The sequence below is a fragment of the Xiphophorus maculatus genome, chromosome 4, assembly GCF_002775205.1.
Source record: "Xiphophorus maculatus strain JP 163 A chromosome 4, X_maculatus-5.0-male, whole genome shotgun sequence".
NCBI lineage: Eukaryota > Metazoa > Chordata > Actinopteri > Cyprinodontiformes > Poeciliidae > Xiphophorus > Xiphophorus maculatus.
In genome coordinates, this window is record NC_036446.1 from 15141373 (window position 1) to 15165547 (window position 24175).

At 40.7% G+C, this 24175-nt stretch overlaps 1 protein-coding gene across 7 annotated transcripts in view; it reads left to right on the top strand.

Moving 5' to 3' along the window:
- The window catches only part of gse1 (Gse1 coiled-coil protein), a 187014-nt gene that overhangs the window by 135384 nt on the left and 27455 nt on the right, over positions 1–24175 (top strand). For 3 of the 7 annotated variants that reach the window (XM_023331942.1, XM_023331946.1, XM_023331943.1), the window contains one exon: positions 22017–22214. In XM_023331942.1, the coding sequence (XP_023187710.1) occupies positions 22017–22214 (198 nt within the window). Of the gene's footprint in view, positions 1–4016; positions 4248–4435; positions 4485–19493; positions 19759–22016; positions 22231–24175 lie in introns of those variants that run through there. The other 4 variants (XM_023331948.1, XM_023331945.1, XM_023331947.1 and 1 more) reach the window with 4 other exon arrangements.

A 24175-nucleotide genomic window follows, 5' to 3' on the forward strand; every position in this document is an offset into this window, starting at 1 on the left:
ACTCATGAACTCCTGGGTAGCTTTGGCTGTATGCTTGGGGTCATTGTCCATCTGTACTGTGAAGCACCGTCCGATCAACTTTGCAGCATTTGGCTGAATCTGGGCTGAAAGTATATCCCGGTACACTTCAGAATTCATCCGGCTACTCTTGTCTGCTGTTATGTCATCAATAAACACAAGTGACCCAGTGCCATTGAAAGCCATGCATGCCCATGCCATCACGTTGCCTCCACCATGTTTTACAGAGGATGTGGTGTGCTTTGGATCATGTGCCGTTCCCTTTCTTCTCCAAACTTTTTTCTTCCCATCATTCTGGTACAGGTTGATCTTTGTCTCATCTGTCCATAGAATACTTTTCCAGAACTGGGCTGGCTTCTTGAGGTGTTTTTCGGCAAATTTAACTCTGGCCTGTCTATTTTTGGAATTGATGAATGGTTTGCATCTAGATGTGAACCCTTTGTATTTACTTTCATGGAGTCTTCTCTTTACTGTTGACTTAGAGACAGATACACCTACTTCCCTGAGAGTGTTCTGGACTTCAGTTGATGTTGTGAACGGGTTCTTCTTCACCAAAGAATGTATGCGGCGATCATCCACCACCGTTGTCTTCCGTGGACGCCCAGGCCTTTTTGAGTTCCCAAGCTCACCAGTGAATTCCTTTTTTCTCAGAATGTACCAGACTGTTGATTTTGCTACTCCAAGCATGTCTGCTATCTCTCTGATGGATTTTTTCTTTTTTTTCAGCCTCAGGATGTTCTGCTTCACCTCAATTGAGAGTTCCTTTGACCGCATGTTGTCTGGTCACAGCAACAGCTTCCAAATGCAAAACCACACACCTGGAATCAACCCCAGACCTTTTAACTGTTTAATTGATTACAGGTTAACGAGGGAGACGCCTTCTGAGTTAATTGCAGCCCTTAGAGTCCATTGTCCAATTACTTTTGGTCCCTTGAAAAAGAGGAGGCTATGCATTACAGAGCTATGATTCCTAAACCCTTTCTCCGATTTGGATGTGGAAACTCTCATATTGCAGCTGGGAGTGTGCACTTTCAGCCCATATTATATATATAATTGTATTTCTGAACATGTTTTTGTAAACAGCTAGAATAACAAAACTTGTGTCACTGTCCAAATATTTCTGGCCCTAACTGTAAGCTGCCACTTGTCAACTGCATAATGGAGGCAAGGATAGACATAAGGGGCCGTTGTTCTGCTTTTTTTTTCATACACATTTTTGGCAGGGAGTGTTTACTACTTCAAACACATATTGCTTTCTAGACCCATAATCTTCGATATATGTACAAATTACCCAAGTTGACAAAAACATGTATTCTGTGACAAGCTGCACAGTGACCTTTGCTAAACATGAGGTTTTACCCGCCAGAGCACGAGGGAATAGAGCAAGGAGCATGATTCTGCTGTGGCTTTAATAATTAAAAGCAATATTAGTATAACTTCCCCTTTCACACAGACACACGCCAAGTACACATACACATTTGCTCCCTTTCTCAGCCATGCAACAAGGCTGTGTCTCTGGTGGCTGATAGATTGTAATGAATGTAACAGCAGTCAGATCCTTGAAAAGCCTCTCAAAAGCTTAAGCCCCTTTATTAAATTAAGCTAACGATGCCTAAGGCCAGGTCCGCTGCTGAGAGAGGGAGTGAGCTGGGGAGAGGAGAATAAGGGAGGTGGTGCAAGAGGAAGCAAGGGCTGCAGAGGAAGAGGAGGAGGAGGGAGCAGTGTTGAGATTATGTGTAAATGGCGAGTAGTTAAATGAATGAGGGATAGAACGGTAGGCGTGGGTTGGAGGGTGGAGATCAGTGTCAGACGAAGAAGGTGGAGAAGGTGAAGAAGAAAGACTTATACAGGAGAACGGGAGGAGGAGAAGAGGAGGAACACCCTGCAGATTCCTGTAGTTAGACTGCCGTACACCTGCAGCTGAGTAATTAAGCTGTGAAAGATCCACAGTTTAAATGTGTGTTTTTGAAAGTATGCCAGAAACTGTCGGCAAAAAGGCAAATGTTTAACCACTCCATATCTAAATGGGCCAGGCATTTCAAAGCTGTTTTCACACTCCTTTAGTCAAATGTTAATTACGCTTCGTGCTAAATGCTGACTCCTTGCAGTTATATGCAGCGAGAAGGAAAAACTGCACAATAAAATCAGGGAATGGGGACAATTACAGATGCAAAATCACGCTTTGGATTATATAAACCTACACTGTACATCTTAATGAAACTTTTTGTCTCTGCTTGGTTTGTTCCTGGATTGGCAGCTAAGCTTAGTGTCACTGTATCTTCAAAAATGTATTAGTACGTATAATTGAAAATATAATTATTTCAGATTATTAGCACATTTATGCATGGTGATTTGACACTCCTCATACAGCAAAATGTGGTAATGAATTGCATTGTGATGCAAGAGATGATAATTTTGCGTACATTCCTGACAGAAAGATCTAATTAAGTAACTGAAGGCTAATACAATGTAAGCAATTTGTGATATGAAAGAAGAAACATACATTTATACAATTGGACAAGAATATAAACTGTATGCAATACTTTTTTATGCTTACCACATTTTTGGTATCTTTGAGTACATAAACTGAAGAGGGGATTTTATTTGTGCCTATACTGAAGGTCCATCAGAGCTCTCACAGCTCCATTTTTATTTAGAAAGTCTTGTTGCAGCTCTTTCCATCTCTCAGTTCAAGTGGAGGTAAAGGATATTGTACAAAAGCTGGGAGAAACCAGAAGGTTCTAAACGGATGTGTGCTGCGTTAAGAGGATTGCTGTCTTAGTTTAATGATGTTTGCCTATCTCCTGCTGTGCTCGCTGTAAATTCATAAAATTCTAATAGGCCAGGGGACACAAACAAAATGCAATTAAGCTCACATTTGATCCAATGCATCATGCATTTAGCAAATTCACCAAACAACGTACAAAGGGTTTCATCCCACCTCCTTACTAGTCATTACCTGCTTAATCCCTATATTTTCATCCTTGGCATTTGGACAAAACCCTGCATTTAGTGCTTACAAGTGTGGCTTTGATTTTACAGCCTGTGCAGTCTCTGCTATCTAATCCACAGGAAAACAATTGATAAGCCACACAGAGGTTCAGACTCAGTTGAAAAGTCTGTGCTTTTTATAGCAGACTGTCCCCTTGTGGACACTTACCAGAACTACGCTTTCCTTTTAACTACTCTATTGGTGGCTGTTGGTCCTTAGGATCTGTTACAAACCAGGATACAACTTTAGGATCAACCCAAGAGTGATGTAATTTCCTGTCATCCTCACATCATTGTTGTAGATGTCGTTAACTCTGTGGTATCCCATGGTATTGATCACAGTTGATAGCTGGATTGTTGGTTTGAAATTCAATTATTTGTAGCAAGATAAGGTTAAACCATAGACTGGACGTCAAAAAACGGACACTCTTGTTTACAGACAGAACACAGCTGTACGTCTTTGATTTGAGGGAGCATAACTTTAATTACAACTGTATTACAATATAATAAATAAAAATCGTCCAAACTCACTGTTGTAATTTCTGCTGGTATGCTTTAGGTTGGCACTGCCTGCGTGTTGAAAAAGCATAAAATAAGCAAAGCATAAAAGATGAGGACATAAACACAAATAATTAATGTTGCCTGTATAAACATCAGTAGAACACACATGCACTTTTAAATAATTCACCACGCTTGGTGAATGTGAAAAATTAATTTCTTATGTTTCCTGTCATTCGTCATTAGTAGATGAAGGAAGGCCTAAACTTAGATTTCTTTATTTAAATGTCCAAGAAGTGTCTCTTTTCTTTCTGGCTTGACATGGGTGAGGCATTTTGTGAATAAAATGATGCGGGGAGAGCCCTGTGGTCTGGGGAGGGGCAGCAGGTGCTTCAACCCTGCCCCCCACCCTCCCCCCAGAGCCCGCTCCGTCCACCGACTCGTCTTGTCTCCCATGAGTGTCCGGCCCCCGCCGGAGCGGAAGCTCCACCTCCCGGCTCCCAGCAGCCGGCCGCCTCTCTTCTCCTTTCCTCGGCGGTCTGCTGCGCTCTACTCAGTCCCTGTGGCCTCGCTGGGCGTTGGAGCTTCTTGCGTGACAACAATAAGTGCCGAGTGGTTGCTCTCGACGCGGGGCAGATGGATCCGAGCGTTTGACTATTAACAGGAGAATTTTTGTTATGATTATTATTATTTTTGTCTAATTTATGAACACCGGCGGAATAACCCCATATTTGTTTGCGGTGAGTGATTCTGTGTAAATCTTGTTACTTGGGTTGTGTTTTGGAGGTTGGAGGTTGTTCGTGTGAACGAGCGAGCATACGGCGGGGGTTTTGTTGAGGAAGTCATTACTATATCGAGGAAACGGGTGTGTGTGTTTCCGAAGGTCGGTGCATGAGCCCTTGTCGCGCGCGCGCTCTGACGTGTGAAAGAAAGAGAAGCGATAAAAAAGAAAGAAAGAGCCGCTCCGGTGCCTTCAGGTGACCATTTACATGTTTATATTTCACATTTTGTCTGTTTTAGCGCTGAGAGTTTTCATGTGGTCGTGTTTAAAAGCGCACAACAACCAAAAGGGGGTTAGAAAGAATAGCGGGCGACCCCCACCCTTCAAATTAACTTGTAACAATGTTGCCGGTGAACTGTGCCAATTTATATGTGAAGCACCAGCCCAAAGGAGTGTTTTTTCGCCTTTAACTGTCTGCGCGTGTTCGCGTAAAAACTGTATTGTTTGTCTTCTTGGTAGCGCGGAGACTCCAGTCAGGCTGGCTCCATTAAAATTGTCTGGTCTGAGGTGCTCCCACAGAGGAGACGGACAGGGGCATTTCCTCAGCGTAATTGTGACTGACTGTTACAGTGACACGTTTTGACCATTTGGTGCTCCCAGGATGCGGGGTTTGACCCTGGGGGTAGAAGGCGTGTGTGTGTATGTGTGTGTTTTGTGAGTGTGTGTCAGGCGCGTGCGCGTGGCAGGTGGACCGTGTTGAATCACTTCCCACGCGCTCCTTCACTTCTTTAGAGCCGCAGGCGCGTTCAACAGCTGCTTCTGTAGTGAACACACACCGAGAGTGAGAGACCCACCACTCATCAGACTCGTCACACACTCCACGTTTAAAACACGGTCTACAAACAGCAGCGAAGCAACAGGCGTTACTGAGCACACCAAGGTTTCCTGCAGCCAGGAGGAACCTTATGTGTTTTAGCTCCTCCTGATGTGGAAATTGGAGCCTTTTTCTGTAGGATTTCATTAGGTTTGTTAGCAATATTATTAAAACGGTCTTATGATTATTATTTTTTACTTTAAAGAGAATTAAAATAGCTTTCAAATGTTGCCAAGCTTTCAAATGCCTGGGCTGCAAAATATGTCAGGTTGAATGCTGAAATGCTTGGATAATTTATTTTAATCATTTTATATTTAAACCTGTAAGAAGTTGCAACCAAAAGCCCCCACACGCCCCCCCAAAAAAATTGCTTTTCAAATGAAGTGGTTTATATATTTTTATATGTTTGATAAGTTATGTAGTTTAGTCACTGGAATAAATGCCAGTTAATTCATTCCCAAAGTAGGAGTTTGTGTTGCAAATCAGTGCATGTATTGGATCGAAAAGTTCTGTGAAGAAATCAAATTACGCAACAAAAAATAAAAAGTATATTCATGCTAAGAATCGCACAAGTTATATTTAAAAGTAACACTAATGAAAACACTATATTTGTATCTGACGCGGTTGGTGCTGTCAAAATACCCTGTTAAATTGACTTATTAGTATTACTTGTATGCTCTCAAAAAAGTCATCTCACAAATCTTTGATTTTGGTGGCTAGAAATTAAAAGGTGTGGCAACCACTGTGACTGACTTGTAAAAGCCATTTTGCTTAGTGAAAAGTCACTTTCGTTATTGTAGTGACTTTTCACTAAGCACCATGCAAACAGCAGCTGAGAATATTCTTTAACAATAAAACCTGGCTATGTTGCTAACAGGAATGAAACAAAAAATAATAAAGAAAGATATTCTGAATTTTTGAGGGCATAATGAAACCAGTAGCATAATCACCCATCAAGTATTTGGAGCATAAACAAAATACCTATCACAGCGTCCTATTTTCATCCTCCTTTCTGTAATACCCGATGGCATTTTGTGCTCTGATTTTATCTATCATTTTGTAAATGTACCTTAAATAATTTTATATCCTCCTTTTGCTCAGAAGGGTGAGGTACAGAAAGACACATTATAGATGAATTAATAAGTAATGAGGAGACACCTTTAATGCTGACAGTACACAGCGATTTCCTGTTTCATTCGTTCCAAGTATGAGTTCAACATTAGAATATTTTAACATGCTCTAAATATACACATATATAACATACATGCATTATTTTTATCAAATGAGCCTTCTGTTGTCATTTAGCAGTTTGTGGCGTTTCAGTGTGAATTTCAGTTTTTCCTAAGATATGTTAGGCAGTTATTGACACGTATGTGTGGTATGAAGAACTTTATGAAAACATGTCATGATTTATTTGCAGCTGAGGTCAAAATTAGACATTAGCTCTCCCCTTTGCCACAGAAGTCATCCGGTGGCACTGCTAGATTATTTTGTTTTCTTTCACACAGGAAGTTCCTCATATGTTAAAAAACACTGAACCTGGCATCTTACACTACACCAACAGGGTGATTTCTTTGATCAGCATTGTTCTGGAAACTGAAAGCATCTAAAACGGTCTTTAGAAAAGTAAGTGGAAGCCGTTTAATCAGTTTGAGGAAACAAACTACAGTTTTCTACCAGCTTTATTTATGTATTCATGATATTTTGTTGGAATTGTTTGTTGTATGCTTGAAATGGAAGTCTCAAGTTGTGATTTTGTGGATTCATGTAGTTGGGGTTGAGTTTCCAGCTTTATTTACATACACAAACACTGCATTTTAAATCCAAATTTTTCATATGCTTGGACAAACATCACCGTTTAATCACATTCTATTAAGTTTCTGAATTATTAAATGTATCAAAGCTGCCAACATACATGAAAGGTGTAAGTAAACCTACAAAGCTCTCTTGTTTTAATCAGTGTGCTACTGCTGATGATATAATGTGACAGTTGGGGCAGTTTCATAAATTGGTTTGTTGATAATTTTGATACCACTTGAATTACCTGTACCTTTGCCACAACTTTGCAGTTGTGGTAACTTTGTAACCTTTTGTGATTCCCTAGGCAATGTGAACCAACTTTAGATTAGCATGTTTGAAACATTACAGGCTTGTTTGTTTTATTCTGCATATTTTATCACTACTTTTTATTCCATGCTATTTGCAGCATATCTTAAAGGCCAACAGTCTTAAATTGTATTTTAATCAAGAATAATAATATAACTTCTCTCTGCAGCAAAGTTATTACCTTCTTTAGACATTCATGAATCTTGGCCTAATTTTAGAACATGATCACTTGATCATACAGTAGAAATTACATCTGCAAATCTTTGAAACATATAGTCTAACTTCTGCCTACATTGTAACTGGCCGATTTATTGAATATCATCTCATGTCAAACTCTTGTCCTGTCCTGTCTCTTATATGAAAAACATCGATGTGCTCTTTTTAAGTTTGGGGATTTTTGTTGGAAGATCATGAGTCAGTCTTATGGATTCGTCATGATCCAAGGCCTGAGTCACAGTCTTCCTCACAGATGTAGTTTAACTATGTCTATTTGTCAATTTAACTCAAGATTCAGGGGCTCACTCACAATATTTCGCATGCTTGTTTTTAAACAACATGAAGCCCCACAGCTTCAGGTCACCTAGATATGCATCAATCTGTGCAAAGAAATTGAAATTGCCTGTTTTCTCTTGTTACGCTCTGACAGGTTACTGAAAGTTTAGATATTTTTCTACTACCAGTTTGAGTTAATAAACACGTCAACCAACAAATTTGACTATATTTAAATGGAGATATTCTTGTATGTTCTTATTTATTAGATTTAAATCTACTCCTCTTATTTAGGAACCTGCAGCACATTTCTCCTCATGCGTTTATAGACCTTTGGGTTTAAAAAATAAAACTGAACCTGCACATCAGACTTTAAAGAATACAGGAAATCAGTGTTAGTCTGGAAAAGCCAGATTTGTGCATCTCTAATATCACTGCTACCTTGAAGCAGCAGTGTTTGTCTGCTGTGGCTCGTTATTGTATTGAGCGATACAGCTTCTGGGAAAGTCAACGTACAGGAGTTTGGTATTTTCTTCCATTTATGTAGTGATGGACTTTGTCAAAAAGTCAGATCAAGATAAGTATCGTCTGCATATCTGCAAAACAGATAATTATGAATTGGGTTAAATGATTTTAGTTGAATTTCTCATCTTTCTCATCAGACTTTCACGCATTTGCTGGCTCTGCATATGAGGAGAGTATAAGTAAGACAAATTAAGCAGATTTTGCACAGAGGTGCAGTTTCTTACTAGTAATCTGACGTTTGAAGGTTTTTTAACCTTTAGCACTGCAATGCTGCTTTTTACGAAGCTGGCACGTTTTCAGGTGTCGTCGTGCTATGGTAGCCTGTGGTGCTGTGATGTCTGGGGGCTAGACGGCAGCTGTGCCGAGCAGAGTGTTGGTGACAGTTTGTCTGTGGCAGCAGCACCTGGCTCTGTTTAGAGAGTGATTAGGAGAGTCCCAAGCAGCTCTCTGTTCTGTTTACACAAGGAGCCTGGAGTTAAAGGTGACCCACTTTGCATTTTCTTATCAACAGCCCACATTGATAGCTTTGAATAGCACAGACTGTAGAGGGACTTTTGCATGGGTTTACATAGCTCTCAATTGGAAAGAATGGGATGTGTTTGACTGGGCGAGGCTTGGCTTTGACTACTATTATAACAATGTCCTGAGGTGGTATGAAAATGTGGGAGCGTACACTGCTGCTGTGTGTGTCATCTCAGAGTTTCTGTGTGGTCTGGTTGTGTGTTGGAAGAGAAACCACTGTAGGATGTTTATAAAATGAGGGTTTTTCTTGGTCAGCGTGTCTCCCTCCACCTCTGCCATTTTTTTCTCTCCCTCTGTTGCTGTGCTTTGCCAGCCAAACCTTTGTGCTTTGTGCTGCTAAATTCTGGTTGAAGGCATGATATGGTGCATTTGATTGGATTTGTGTGTCCAAGAATCCTCATACTGGGTGTTTAAAAAGAATAACAAAAATAAATGTAAGCTGTAAATGTGATGACCAATGAGGACAGATGAACAAATAGATCATAAAATATTTAACTGAGGGGAAGGCAAACAGACAGTTCAACAAATGGAGGGAAAAATAGCTGTAATAACTTAGAGAACTCAAGAGCATTGTTTTGTGTTTGTTTTCACACCTTCCATGTTTTGCTTCTTATGTCACTGATAAGGCCACTTAACATTTTTCATGTCTTGTCTGGATGTCAAAACAAACTAAACCTGCTTTTCATCAACCTTGACTGAACTAAATAAAACTGATAGCCAATAAGCCTATTTGGAAATGTAAAGAAGGTCTGGTCTTTCATGAAAGTGAATTTACAATTGGCTTATACTCCTGCTATTGTTGTCTGCGTCTGTTCAGACTTAGTTTAAATCAAAACCCTGGCACCAAATTTTATATTTTGGCTCTTCTTTGTAAGGTTGTCATCTGCATGTCTACATAGTCTTCATATAGTTTGGAGAAGCAGGAAATGAATAGATTCACCAATCAGGCTTATTGTGGTTTATTTATGGTTTCCTTTTAAGTCTGACCTGTCAATTGTGATTTTGACTAATTCAGATTTTTTTTTCTTCCAAAAACTGTCAAGTAATTTTTGACGTGGTCCTGTTTTGACTAGTGCCTAGTAGATTGAGGTCAAGGACTTGGGATTCATAGTGTTCAGGTGTGTCAGGACCAGGTACATTTCCTGTGCCATTACATTGCTGTTTGTTCATTTGTAATATTTTCTTTCCATAATAAATAATTGACTGACCCTCAAGTTTTAGGATACTTGTTGTCTTAAGTCACAAGAAAGGAAATAGTGTTCATTTTTATGTTCAAGCATCCAGCATGTAGAAGTGAGTGAAGTGCACATTTTGTAATTTTTGGATCATTAGTTTGATGTTTGACTTGAAGAAATTTGATTGAGCTATTGATCTCTGATTAAAGCCAGTCAAGGAAAAAATTAACTGTAATCTCAAGTCAGTTGATTCATGCATTTCCTAAAAGAAACTTTGATAGATCATGTAGGCAGGTTCACAACTACTGTTTTTACTCACTCTCATTTGTTGAAATGGCCAAGTGTTGTGAGCTGATGTTCAAACATATACAAGATACTGAAGCAGAACATAACATCCAATTCATTGACTTTGCTTGATTGTGTCTCTTCCTTTGTAGGGTCCATTTTTTCCTTTGCAGCACATCCAAACCTAGATCCTTTGAACAGCATCTGAGGCATGCAGCTTTTTTCTCCAGTGAGTTTTCTTTTATAAAACAAGGCATAGTTCTCAGCAGTGGGCCTGAAACTGTTTTCCGCAATGTTAACTCAGCTATAAATTTCCTAAGAGAAGCTGAAAAAGTAAAATGCCTCCTTTCACACCACTCGGTCTTGCTACAACCACACCAAAGAACTCCTTTTTGGATAACTTTAGATTTTTGTATGTTTGTGTAGCTCATGTTTGCTGTTGTCGTTGTCATACCCCAGAACCTGATAAGCGCTTGCCAAACAAACACAACACGGGCAACATGAGAGCAGCAGATAAGCGGATCATGCACACGGTCAATACTGACCATACTTGACTATTGCCCTAATAGTGTGTGTCTTCTTTCATTACCAATTGTTTTATGTATGTGTATGTATTTCAGCATGACTCATATACTTTGTGTTTATCAGTATTGTCTCTGTACGCCCTGCAGTCTCACACTCTGTTATAACCCAGCATTGTGCCAGGGGGCTACTTTTCAACAATCACCTTTTCTTTTGCTATCACATCATCATCTCTCTTTTGGCCTCTATCTGTCTCTGCTTCCATGTCTCTCCTGTTTCCCCTGCTTCTCTCTCGCTCTGGTATCTGCTACATCAGCTGACTGTCATATTGTATGTGTCGGTTTGTTAGCTTGCCTCCTTGTGTATGAGAGCAAGGTCAGTCATATGCCTGAAGAAATGAAGCGGGCTTCTGTGGCCAAGTGTTTTAATCAGTTCCTGGACAGAGCTGTGTCAATGCTCTGACAGAAGGCCTGCAGTTGCCAGCTAAACTTGCTTCATGTGGCTGATATTTGCATAACTAAAGAGCTTCTGTTTTGGACTCTTTTTGTGTGTGTCTGTTTATATCTTTGCTTCACATCTTTCATTTGCATCGTCTCTTATCTCAGTTTCACATCAACCATATGGGTTTCCCCTGTGCGTTGCCGATGACTACGCACCGGCAACGCACGGTTGCTGTTGCCGATGACTGCCATGATATGCAATAACTCAGTAAGCAGAAGAAATTTACAGTAAGGTCATGTTCTGACAGAAGGATGTTTGGCATCCTTCTATCTTTTTAAAGGAAATGTTTATAAAACACCTCATGTTTTTCCTAAAAAATGGGTGTTATTTAGTTATTTTAAAAGGACATTTCTGTAGGAAAATATATCAATTACTTTTTAAAATAGTTTATCTTTTCTTCTGGGTCAACTTAAACATGTTGACCTATGATGTGACAATAATGTGAGGATGATTTTATTTTATTTTTTTAAACCCACAGCACCTTTTTTTTAGCTACGTCACAATCTTGAAAAAAGAATTATCTCAAACACCATCTGGTGAAACCTGATTGGTGCATCTCTAAATCAAACCGTTGAAAAAAGGAGCACCTCAGGTCTGGGATGAGAGATTAACAAAGTTTGCACTTACATAGCCACAAACATAGGCGGGTCAGTTTTTAATGTTAGATGAGAGAGCAAATAGGCTTGATGGAGCATTAATCAAATTTAGAATAAGATAAGATGATCCTTATAGAAAAGATCATCTTATAGTAATCAGTTTGGTTGCCTATATTTAGAGTGAATCTGTACAATGTATTGAACTGCAATCGTTACAGGAATGTCATAGGACTAGTTTGATGCAATATATGGTAAGCTATTATACACTTGCTGACCACTTTATTCTCTATACGTGTCCGATTACTGACCATAATAGGTGACTCAGCCAAACATATGGCAGAAAATCAGTGCATAAAGCTGTCTAGATGTCGTGAAGTTCAAACTCTTAATCAGAACGGGAGTAAAAGGGATTTAAATTACTTTAAATGTAACGATCTTTGTTTCAGAAACTGCTGAACTGAGAAAACGTTGGGTTAACTAACCACGTCTTACATCCGTCCCTGAATGCACAAGAACTCATCAAACCTTTAATCTGACGGACTACAGCAGCAGCAAACCACAGCAGGTGCTTTAGCTTTATCTTAGAACTGGAAACAATTCAATCCAAGGTGGGGAAAAGTCAAATGTGTATAATCACTGCCCTGTTTTAGTACCAGACAAGCATCATTTAAAATACCACAGCCTGCCTGAAGATTGTTTCTGACCATTTCTATCCCTTTATGACTACATAAAATTGAGTTTGTCAACTTCTGATAAACTCAAATTATCTCTCAGAAATGCTAAAACACCTTGTGGGATTAGGGTAGCAAAGTTCTGGCATCATACAAAGTTGAACTTCTACTAAGGCTTTTGTGCTAAATAAGAATATAAAACCGCTCTGTGGCATATTCTTTGGCATCTTTAACAGGATAACAATTATTTTGTGAAGAATTAGGAGATATGTGGTCATTGTAATGTCAAGTGCCCACATGAAACCGATTCACTCATCAGGCATCCACACTCCTGGACAAGCACATGCATGTATGTGCAGGAACACACTACGATTATACCAAGTACAGGATTATAATAGGGTAACTCTCAACAACTGGACCCAACAACGGAAAGTCAAGTGAGCGTCTGTGTCTGTGCTTATCGGTGTGTGTGTGTGTGTATTTGGTGGAGCCACTTGGGAGTCAGGGCCCATGCAGCGCACTCGCAGTGCTAATTAGGCAGCTACAACCTAACCGAGTATATCACAGGGAGGAGGAGAGAACAGAGCAGAGAGATGGGCTGAAGTGAGGAACGTGTGCAGGGGAAGGCAGCAGAAACACAGCTCATCTCCTGAGGTGGTCTGTGGAGGGAGACAAAGAGAGGAGGAGAGAGAGAGCTGTAAGATGATAACAACCAAAATATGTTACATGCAGTAGGGTCCCCAGGCACTGAGAGATTTGCAGTGCAGACTTGTACAATTCAACCAGGTCTGTGTGACATGAAAGCTGGCCTGTGTATGAGTGGCTAGGTGTGTGTGTTTAACGTTTATGTGGCGTAACGTGTACCAAAGAACACCACAGGTGCAGAAACCACACAAAGATCCTTGGCAGGTCTTTGTAGAGTTCATGATCTGGAACATCTGTCATTTCTCCCTCTTATTTTGAAAACAAAAAACAATCATACTGCCACCTTTCTCTTCTTCTGTAACAGATAAGGTTGATGGAAAAAAAAAAGAGTTTAAACAGGATATGGTGGCGATTGTGGTGATAAGTGAGAGATGAGTCCCTCCTCCAGGGAGTGGTGGCCCTGTTGTCTCCCCCCTCGGAAGGGGACTGTGAAAGGCACAGCCATCCAGGCAGCAGCTTGACTTCAGGGGGAAAAGGACCACAAAGAGCCAGGGACACAGACAGGAGGCTCTTATGTGTGTTTGTGTGGCTGAATGTGTGCCTCTTCATGTGTGGGTTCACACTCTCTAAGCAGCGTTGTGAAGCGTAACCAGACTGTTCTGTCATACGCCCACGCCGGTGTCTCAGAGAACACAACTACACACTTCCCAGATGACATGCACGCACATGCACACAACCACAGCCCCGGCGAGCCGTACCACAGCTGATATGTAATTAACAGACAGAGGAAATGGCCCTGTTGGGGTGGGTTAGGCAGAAGCAGGGTGGGAGGGAACGAAGAAAGTCACCTCAGCTTGTGCCTGCCCTCAAGACACACCGTTCCTCTGTAGCTACGCTGTTTGTGTTTGTGCTGGAGGATTGAAAGGAAGAAGGTGAGAAGAGGGAGATGGATGGTGGCTGGTCTTTTGAATTCTCTGTTTTTGTTGCAAGCTGCTGTCATGCAGGTTGTGGGTGTGGGGTGGGGGGTGACGATGAAGAAGAAAGAAGTGGGAGGTGAGGTATGAATAATAAGCTGTGCACATTCGCATACACAAACTTGTCAGTTGAATTCACACAAGCTAAAAGGAAGGAGGACAGCTCCTTTTGGTTATTGCAGACATTTTTTTTTTGTCCCTGCATTTAGGACAGCGAGAGGAGGGTCGAGTCAGGAGGTGGTGCACTTTGTTCTTCAGCGTAGCGCCATAATGGAGGGCTACTGTATAATGACAGTTCAGACAGTGGTTAAACTCTTTTGTCTACCCGATTGATCTCCTCCAAGCACAGCACCACTTTTCTCTCGGCATCTTCGTCTGTCTTTTGCTTTTTCCCTTATTCTCCAGTGGAATTGCTTCCTTTGATGGCGTCGCTTTGCAGCCACTGTGCGTCTGTTTCAGGATGTCTCTGATATTAGGGGTTTTGTCTTTTGTGTGAGGGTAACAGAGATGGCACTCGAAAGGTTTGCACTCCCGTGCAAACACACACACACCGATATGCGTTTATTGTATAGTGCCTGAGGGTGGATTGCTTTGACATCTCATCTCAGAAGTCAAACAAAGCTGGAACTACCAGAGCAGGTTTATCCTGCAGTGCCCCAGGATACGTCTGTATTTCTACGTGCGCTTAGGACTGAGATGATCACAAACATCTAAATGTACAGTTGGTATGCAAGATTTGGTATTTTTGGGTCAAATTCATACTCAACATCATTTTTGTAGACCTGCCAGTGATTACATTATTGTTTGATTGCCATTGTTTGAGGTGATCAGTCTTTGTGCACACTTAGCAGTTTCGTTTTATTTATTTATCATGATAAGACCAGCCGAGCTAAACGCACAAAACTCCCATTTGATTATTTCCTTGTCCTTTTCAGTGAACCTGTTCTACAGCTATGTATGATTCATGGTGGAATATTTGGATAGCTGTACTCTAGTGTAAAATTTTGACATTTATATGAAGATGCTCATTTATTTTCAGAAATTAATATCTTAAAGAGGAAATTTAATCAATTCAGTTACTAGAAAATGAAAGCAGCAAATGTTTTATTGTTTAGCAATCGGCAAAAAAAAGTATAAACACCTATATTTGTCCACACAACTTGAAAATATTCCCTTTACTCTTTGTTGCAGCTTTGGTATGCAAGTGACAGTTATCAGCAGTTTGACACCCAAGTAGTTGATTTTTGTCAGCCACAAAGTTGTGCTTCCTGTGGTTATTCAGTCAGTTATAGTAGGTGTGACTTTGGCCTGTGTTACATCTCGTTCTGCTCAGTTGGTTTCATCCACATCTCTGTTTGGCTGGTTATTTTTAGACGCCCTCATTTAGTTTCATTTCTCTGTCTTAAGCCTGAAGTTTCCTTGATGATCACTGGACTTCTTAAATACCTTTTTCTCAGCCCTTTTAATCACCTGTCAGCACATTCTCAGCCAACCATCCTAGCTGACATGTTCTCACCAGGCCGACTGTAAAATCCCTCCTGCAGTCAGAGACTGAGTGACTTGCTCCTTTCAGCAGAGAGCATGAAGTTGCTGCTCCTGGATGAGGAATGCTTTTCCATTTAGTGACACGTTTTTTGAATGCTAAGAAACTGTGACCTAAAACATAATCATGAGAAGTTTGTGTGTTTGCTACGTCACATCATGTTGGATGTTGGTGTGATGTTACCTGAAGCTACTTAAATAAGCAGTTTAGTCTGGAAAGGCACAAATAGACCAAAGATCGGAACTGAACAATTGCTACTCTTAGTCTAATATTAAAAAATCTATTATTTTTTTCCATTCATGTATTTCCTCAAAACATAGATACTCCCATCGCTTTTTGTTTTTTAAACCGCGTCATTTGTTGACCCTTTTTTAGTTTCTTAGTTAACAATCCAGTAGAGGCTAATATTGATTTAATGCATAGACAGGAATGATCTTGTAATTCCTTCATTTTTAGCTGCTACCTCTGTTAAAAAAACAGCTTCACACGTTTTCTCTTTGATATTGTATTGACTACAGGTATTTCACAGACCTTAAGGCAGAAAAGAAATGCTTCAGATAACATTTGAAGCAGCAGTAAGTGTGGGTTTTTTTTGTTGTTTTTTTTTTCATTCTGGCAACTGCAGCTCTGACACTACAGGAAGGATGATCAGAAAACAGTGATCAAGTCTCGTGTTTGAGGAAAGTAATTACAGGGACGTAGGTGTGGAACAAAGCAACAAAGCTGCAGAAGTATTCAATGCGCGAACTAGTTTATTGCCAAGACATTTTTATTGCTCATTTGAGGGCAGGGCACTCACCGGCTTGGCTCTGTTCCTAAGCAGCGCCTCAGTATTGGAGCTAAAGTGTGCTTTTCTAAGCCTCTATAAAATGGTTTATCTATGTTGTGTGTGTGCAATCAATACACAGTAGCTAGAGGTGGTGCACCTTTGGTCTGTGCAGCGTTAGACTTTGTCAAGCCATCCTGGTGACTGGATCGAGTTGATGGGCCAGCTGCACTGCGCTGCTAGTTTTAACAAGCTGATAGGCAAATCCCTTCCTGGTTAAAGATTAACCACCCGCTTGAGCTGCCATTGCATTATCTCTCAACTGGCCAAGGCACACAGGAGCCAGGGGGATTTGCTTTGTGTGTGTGTGTGTGTGTGTGTGTGTGCGTGTGTGCGGGTGTGTGTGTGTGTGTGTGTGTGTGTGTGTGTGTGTGTAAGAGAGAGGGAGGGTAATCTGCATTCCAACCACAAAAGGGTGGAACATAGTGTGTCTGTCAGTGCATTTGAAAATGGGAGTAAGCGATCGGCTTTTCTACCAGCTGGGTGTTAAAACTGTGTGTTTACTGTATGCCGTTTACCAGTCAATCTATTTGCTATTGTGTGTGTCTGTACTTCTTTATGTGACGTAGAACCTTCTCTGGTAAATTCATTAACCTTCTGAAGACCGATGAGACTCATGAGGGCCAAAACCTGGTCCTAATGTGGTAGACCCCCTTTCTTTAGGGTAAGTGTTGGGAAGTATGATGTCAGTTGAGTTTTAGCTAAGGCTAGAGCTAGGAATAAACTGGTAATGGTTAGAATAAGTGTTTGGGTTCAGCATGAATGACGTGACTATTATGAATGGAAGTTGATATGGAGTCCTATGTGTGTAGAAACACAAAATTGTTTGTGTGTAAATTAACCAAGTGTTGCGTTTTTGGGTGTATCCTGTTTACACGATGTCTGTTGTAATCTAACTTCTTCTTTCAACGGCTTGTTTTGTTTTCCCTGAGGGCGTAGCAGCACCCAAAGAGTTAATTACATCAGGAAGACCTCTGATTAACCCTTAGGTTACCAGGAAATTATTTCATTTGGCTTCAGATCCAAAATATCGTACTTATGTGAGCTTTGCATTAGGATTTTTAGCCGTGGTATTGGATTTGCCCTTTGTCCCTTGCAAAATCCCCAACAGTATCATTTTTAATCTGTTTTTCCTTTTGTGTATCAGTAGCTCTGAGGTCTGTGACATATGCTGTGTAGCTGCCTGATTAACTGTAACACAATGCCATCTGCTGGATGCTTGAAGAACAGATAAATCCTGTGACGTTGAAACCCTAAATGTTTGCTCACTTGTATGGAAATTCCTTCGAAATTTTTCACCATAAGCTGCATCATATCATACATTTCCTCATTAGTTCTAGTGACATGGCAGCTTTAGCTTGAGTGTTGCTTGCTTTTCCCCTTTTGAAAGAGAAATGATTAAAGGTTTGCTGTTGCTTGATGGGTTGGACCATTATTCACGTGTGTAGTAATATTCTTATTGTTGGAGGTTATAACTGCTAGGGGTTTATTTTATTTTATTTTTTTTATCATTTTCTTGCCTACATTGTGTCTAAACTGTCAAAAGCTGACAGAAAAAAATAAAGAAACCAGTAAGAGACTAATCAGGTAGAAGCAAAAGCTATGAATACACTGTGCAGTCACTGGTGTATCTTTGCTTTAAAAAGTTATTTTATCCCATAATTGTTACATTATAACATTTGTATAGATGTTAAAGTCTTTGTAATTAAATGCCAGACATTGCCATTTCTGGATCTGTCTTCATATGCGTGAGGCATTGAAGAATCTCCTCATCACCTCTTCCCAACATTAGAGCTGCATGTCAGTTCAACAGCAGAATGCTGGCTGGAACTTATTAACCATCTAGAATTAGATAGTTATGATGACAACAGGAAGGTACAGTATGTCATTCTGACCTACAAGCAACCTACAAGCATTTGAGAAAGATAATAAATTTTAGATATTTATTTTGTAATTTTGTTGAAGACTGTACCTCAAAATTGAACTAAAAATTTTAAAGAAGCAGGAAAAATACTTTTCTATTTTAATTAAAATCACTTAAATCATGTTGTTGTTGATTTACACATTGACAATGTTCTGTAAATGAAGACCTTTATCAACTAAATAAGAACTAAGCAGACACTATCCTCCCAAACCATCAGGATTCTTTAAGATTAGGGTGTAAAGGTGTGAAGCACGATGGTGTATTTTAAAGTGTCTGTCTGCAGTGTAACCCTGGTCTGGGTGTCTCTATCTGTATCAGTCACATGCTCTATCACCCTTCTGAGTAAAGCAGCAAAGTGATGGAAGGAGGAAATGACTAAAGAAACAACTCATTCTTACCCCTGCAATAACAGCAGGACCCGTGAAGCGGAAGTCTAACCTACGCTTTCACCCTTTTTCCTGAGCCCTCCTCCTCACAAACACTCACAAGCAATTGTTATCAGGATGGAGGGGGCTGGTGTGGAATTGTATCAGTATCTTTTGTTGTGTGTCGTTAGATAGCCGGTCCACATTTTTGACATAGCTTCCTGGTTTGAGAGTAGTGGTGAGTGTTAAATTGGAGAGAAATCATTTCTTGGCTATTTCCAGGTGGAGTTGGGTTGTTTATGAGAAGAATGCTTTATTACAAAAGGTTTTCTTTCCCAAGCAGTCAGGCTTGACACAGGTCAAGACATGTCATCTTTTTTTTTTTTTCTTGTTGCTCCATGTGGGACGGTTCACATGTGTAAGTAACCCATTCACTCCCACCCATACACGTCTATGTACACCACCACCCATTCTGTGTGAGATTCTCCCTGGCAATGGGGTCACATATAGTGACCGACCGAGTGCCCTCCCCTGACTTTTCTTCCCTCCCCCTCCTCCACTCTGCCGTGGCAGGGCATGCATGCCTGTGTCTGTTATCTACAAATGGCTGAGGAATTATAGGTTGAGAGGGGAGGAGGAGGAGTGAGGGAAGGAGGGCGGGGGCGAAGGGATGAGGTCATGTGACATCGCAGCAGCTGCTTGCCTAAGAATTTCTGTTTTCTCACTTGGGGAGAGAGCTTGAACAGGGAGGGGAGAGATAGGCAAGCTGTGTAGTGTGTTGCTTTGTTAGATAAGCTTTTTAAACAGTCTGCGAGAGGCAGGAAGGCAGGCTGGCCGGGAGGGTGCGGGTGGATGGCTGAGAGAAGATAGAAAGAGGAGTACAGGAAGATGGTGTGTGTCCTGTTGGTGTCTACCGGCGTGTGCTGGGATGGGCTCGATGTGAAGATGCAGCCGTGGGGGATCCAGGCGGCTCCACTTCTTTGTGCAGTAAGAAGCTCACACCATCTGCTTTTTGATCTCACTGAGGGATTTATGAACCGCTGCCAGACCTCTAGATGTGTGCATTTATCAAGCTCTTGTCTGTGTCATCTTTCTCTCGCTGTTACCCTCATTTGCCTGTCTGTGCTGTGGCTTCATGTGTGTGGTTTATTACTCTGTGGCTGGTTAGAGTCACAGAAAGTTGAGGGTAGATTTCTCCTACTTCCGTATCTGGCTTTTTCAGACAGATTCTTTTGCAAGAGAAAGGAGCCTGAAGTGCATTGTCTTGACAAAGTCGGGCTGTTAAACCGACTCAGCACTGCTGTGTTTGTTCTGCAGACAGTAGTCATTGTTGATTCCATTATTAATTGTTTGCTGGGTTCATTCAGAGTGCACTGGGTAACTGGGAGGTTACGAGCAGGACAACTCAAAACGCTATTTACCATCTCATTCCTGACTTGCTACTGTGTGTGTGTGTGTGTGTGTGTGTGTGTGTGTGTGTCCAAACACTCACAAGGTGCTGAGCTTCTGCTGTCTTCTCAGGAGGGAACATGATCTTTTTATAGCCCTCTCAACCCCTGGGGTAAACCCAGATATAACTCCTACTAATCTAATTGTGCTGTTGATAAACCCGCAGCCCACTTTTTATTCTCTTATGAATGTCATATTGTTAGTGAATGATGATTTGCCACTATTTTGGGGGGTTTTCTTGAGTGATTCCCAGCCTATGTGATTTGATAATACTTCTGGCTTGCTCAACCTGATCTTGTCTGAACTTACATTGTCCTCTGAGCCACCCCTATTTGTGTGTGTGTGCTTGTTTTGCCTGAGCACGTAGGGCTATCAGGCTCCGCTCTGGCATTTAGGGATTCCACTGACAGAGAGGCTGTCAGCATGGTTCGTTTTACAAGACACACACACTGACACACATCGTATATGTACAGGAAGAGAAGGGATAGCTCTCCTGACACTGTCACAACCCTCTGTCTGCTGCAAAACTTGGTCTTTTTTCAGATTTACTAGCATTTTTCTTTTGACAAGTCAAAAATAATTAAAAATAATTTGAATACATTGTTTAATTTCTTGAATTTGTTTTTAAATATTTGTCTTTTATATGCAGATGCTGGATCAGTTTTCATACAGACCTTTTAAAAAGTTACAGTGTTAATACTGGAAGGTATCCTCCATTGTACCATTACTGTAGTTTTAATGAGATGTAAAAGAAAGTGCCCAGGAATTTCCTCTGGGTGTTTATAGAATATCCCCTTCCCCCACCTGTTGCTGTGCATTCCAATTAAGCTGCCTGAAGAAGGTAGTTATATATATTTCTTATCAAAAACTTGTATCTGACTGATCAGTCACATTGATCAAATTTGATAGGGTCAGGGACATATGCTTTGATGCAAAAATGTGGAAAATCTGTTTACCTTTTCTGGTGAATTTAAAACTAATGCCTCTATCAATTAATCTACAGAACATCTTTTTTGTGTTATATTCCTTAGTAAAAGAATATCTGAGTTACTCAGAACCCGCATGCCAGACCTTAAAGAAGCCTTGAAATCAATATCAGCCAGAGCAAGCCTCCTTGACACAGTTTTCTTTATCACACTTGCAGATAGGAAGAATTGGGCTGTTAAAAAATGACGAATAAAACTATGTCGAAACTTAAAGAGTTCCATCTTTAGCTTAAAACTTCAATCGCAAGCTTCAATCTTCCTGTTAATGTCATAAAACCATAAAACCTCAATATTTCTACTCAGACTTTTTTCTTAAATAATGTTTGTTGTGGAGATCCACTGCTACTGGATGTGAATTTTCTCACATTTATGGCTGCGAGAGAGAAAGTCAGGTTGGTATGGAGCATGCTCAGTAGTGTAAACTGTGACAGCAGGCCTCTGGTGGCCATGCGTGCATACTACTGAGGGGGTTTTTTTGAGCAAAAGAAGAGCGACCTGCCCTTCTAACCTTCCACCTCTGACCGTAGGACGTATGACCCTGAATCCCCATCCTCTCCAGCTGTCACAGACACCCACCATCACAATCTGCCCTGCCTGACTCTATCAAAGGAAACAGCCAAATGCCTTTTACTTCTCGCTCATGTTTATCTGCATTATTCCTCTAATATTAATTTCCATGGAAGCTATTTTTATCTGCAAAGTAGCTTTTGTTTAACTTAAGAAAGAAAGTTAGATTTTTTTATTATTATTGTTTAGTTGTGCACATAATTAATACTTCCCACCCTCCTTTCTTTCTGTTTGCGTTTTTAGGCATGAGCCATGAGCCAAAGTCACCATCATTAGGAATGATCTCAACGGCGACCCGTACAACGGCGACGGTCAGCCCCCTCACCCCGTCACCTCTGAACGGCTCCATCGTAGCAAATGGAAGCCCAGCTGCCCAGTCATCCCACTCTGGATTCGCTGCAGCCCTCCGTAAACTGGCAAAACAGGCAGAAGAACCTCGAGGTAAAGCTAAAACCTGGTGCGACTACGATCGATTCCTGCCTTGTTCTAATGGATGTTTGAAGTTATTTCAGGAGGAAAAAAAGATTTCCATTATTAAGAATGTACTGCTAATATGAATCATGTGGTATCCCCACTGTATTAAATTTGATGTTGTCCCTGGAGATAGGTGGTGTGATGAGGAGCCACTCCAACTGACCCATTTAATTTGCTGTGTGCGAGTCCATATGCTTGGATGCACTTGTCACTGTGTCTCTTGACTCTTCAGTTCATTGTCATAAGAGACTGTTTGTCACAAAAAGGCTTCCTATTAGATTTCTAATAGGAAGTAGATTTCTAATGTGTCAACTATTAGATTTCCCATCTAATAGTTCTATAAATAAGAAAAACTAGATATACATAAGATTTCCATGCACCCCTTTTGGATTCACCTATCAGACAAAGCATTAAGATTAAGGGTTTTTAAAAAGTTGCTGATGAAACCAAATTTTTCCATCATCCTGTTCTTATTATTTTTAAAGAGAATGTTCTAGCCATACCCTAAGGCACCGCTTAGAGGAGGCCACTGAGTTTTTCTCTTTAGAAATTCTCTGATCAATCATCCAGAGATGGAAATCAGTCCATTTTCCCTTGATCAGCTTTGATCTGCGATTGGGGCATCAAATTCTAAAAAACATCAGATTTTCTTTTTAATCCTGTCCATGAAGTCTGTCAAAACTAAGAACTCTCTCCAGTATCAGGCTATAAACCATTAACAATAAGCCTTTGAGCAGTTGGGACCATATTATGCCTTTTAGCGATGCAGAAATGTAGGATATTTTGTTGGATTTAAAACCACCACATCTTCTAAAAAGTCTGTTATAAGTCTGATCTTAAAGGTAATAAGAAATTACGATCGGCTAGAAAAAGTCTGAGCAGTTCATCATTCAAAGAATTGTGGAAATATTTTAGGTGCCTTCTGAAAAGGAAAATCTTTGCTCCATTTCCCTTGGCACTAAATAAGCTGTGCTACACCGTTATTCCCGACTTTGTTGCTGCTCCTAAATCAGAAGGACCCCTCCCAGTTAGAAGTCCCTGGACAATTTGCTCCCCAACCCACAGAGGTCTGGGACCCAGAACCTCTAAGATGATTTATTACCTCTATAGAGCCAGCTTCTCTTTACCTCTCTTTCCATCTTTCAGTCCTTTATCTGTCCTCGCTGCTTTAGCCTTGTATATCAAATACAAAATTTCACCTAGAAAATTCAGTCTTGCACTTTACTTTTATAAAGAACCCATTTCTTTTCATTCAAAATGTTCCATCTTAGTTCTATTGCATGCCCCCTTTTTCATAGTAATGACTTTTAATATTTTGTTTTCCACTATGTGAGGTGTGCACAGCGCTTTTGGTAATTCAAAATTGACTGCAGAAAGAGGTGCCTTTTTCCCTTTGTTGCATCAAGAGCAGATGTAGCTCATTTTTACTAAAAGCACATTGCCTTTGTTATCTCTGAGGACTACACAGCCTGGTTGGAGTAGGTAGTGAGGTGTCAGTGAGTCAGCTGTTGGGCATACAGCAAGGTGCAACTGCCTGTGTAGGAAGCTTTGTGTTTCCAGGGTGGGCAGAGAGTCATATGGCTCCTGAGCTCAAGTCATTTTTCTGTCTACAGTCTGTATTTATAGCCAACACACACCCAAACACCCCCACATGTATAAACAGTTGTCTTTGCAATGGTATAAGCTTTGTGATTTCTTTGCATGCTGCAGCCTGCTATCCTTTCATTACCTTTTGACTCAACCTCCTCTTCTCTTTCCCACCCTGTGGTGTTTGCTTTCAGGGGCAATATATGTATGAGAGATGTAATGACTCACGTTCTAAGGCTTTAAGGAATTAGCTTAGTTTGAGCACTAGTATTGCAGCGACCAGCCACTGAACTGATTTAAGACCTGGAGCATGGCTGCTGTTTATATACACACCCACACAC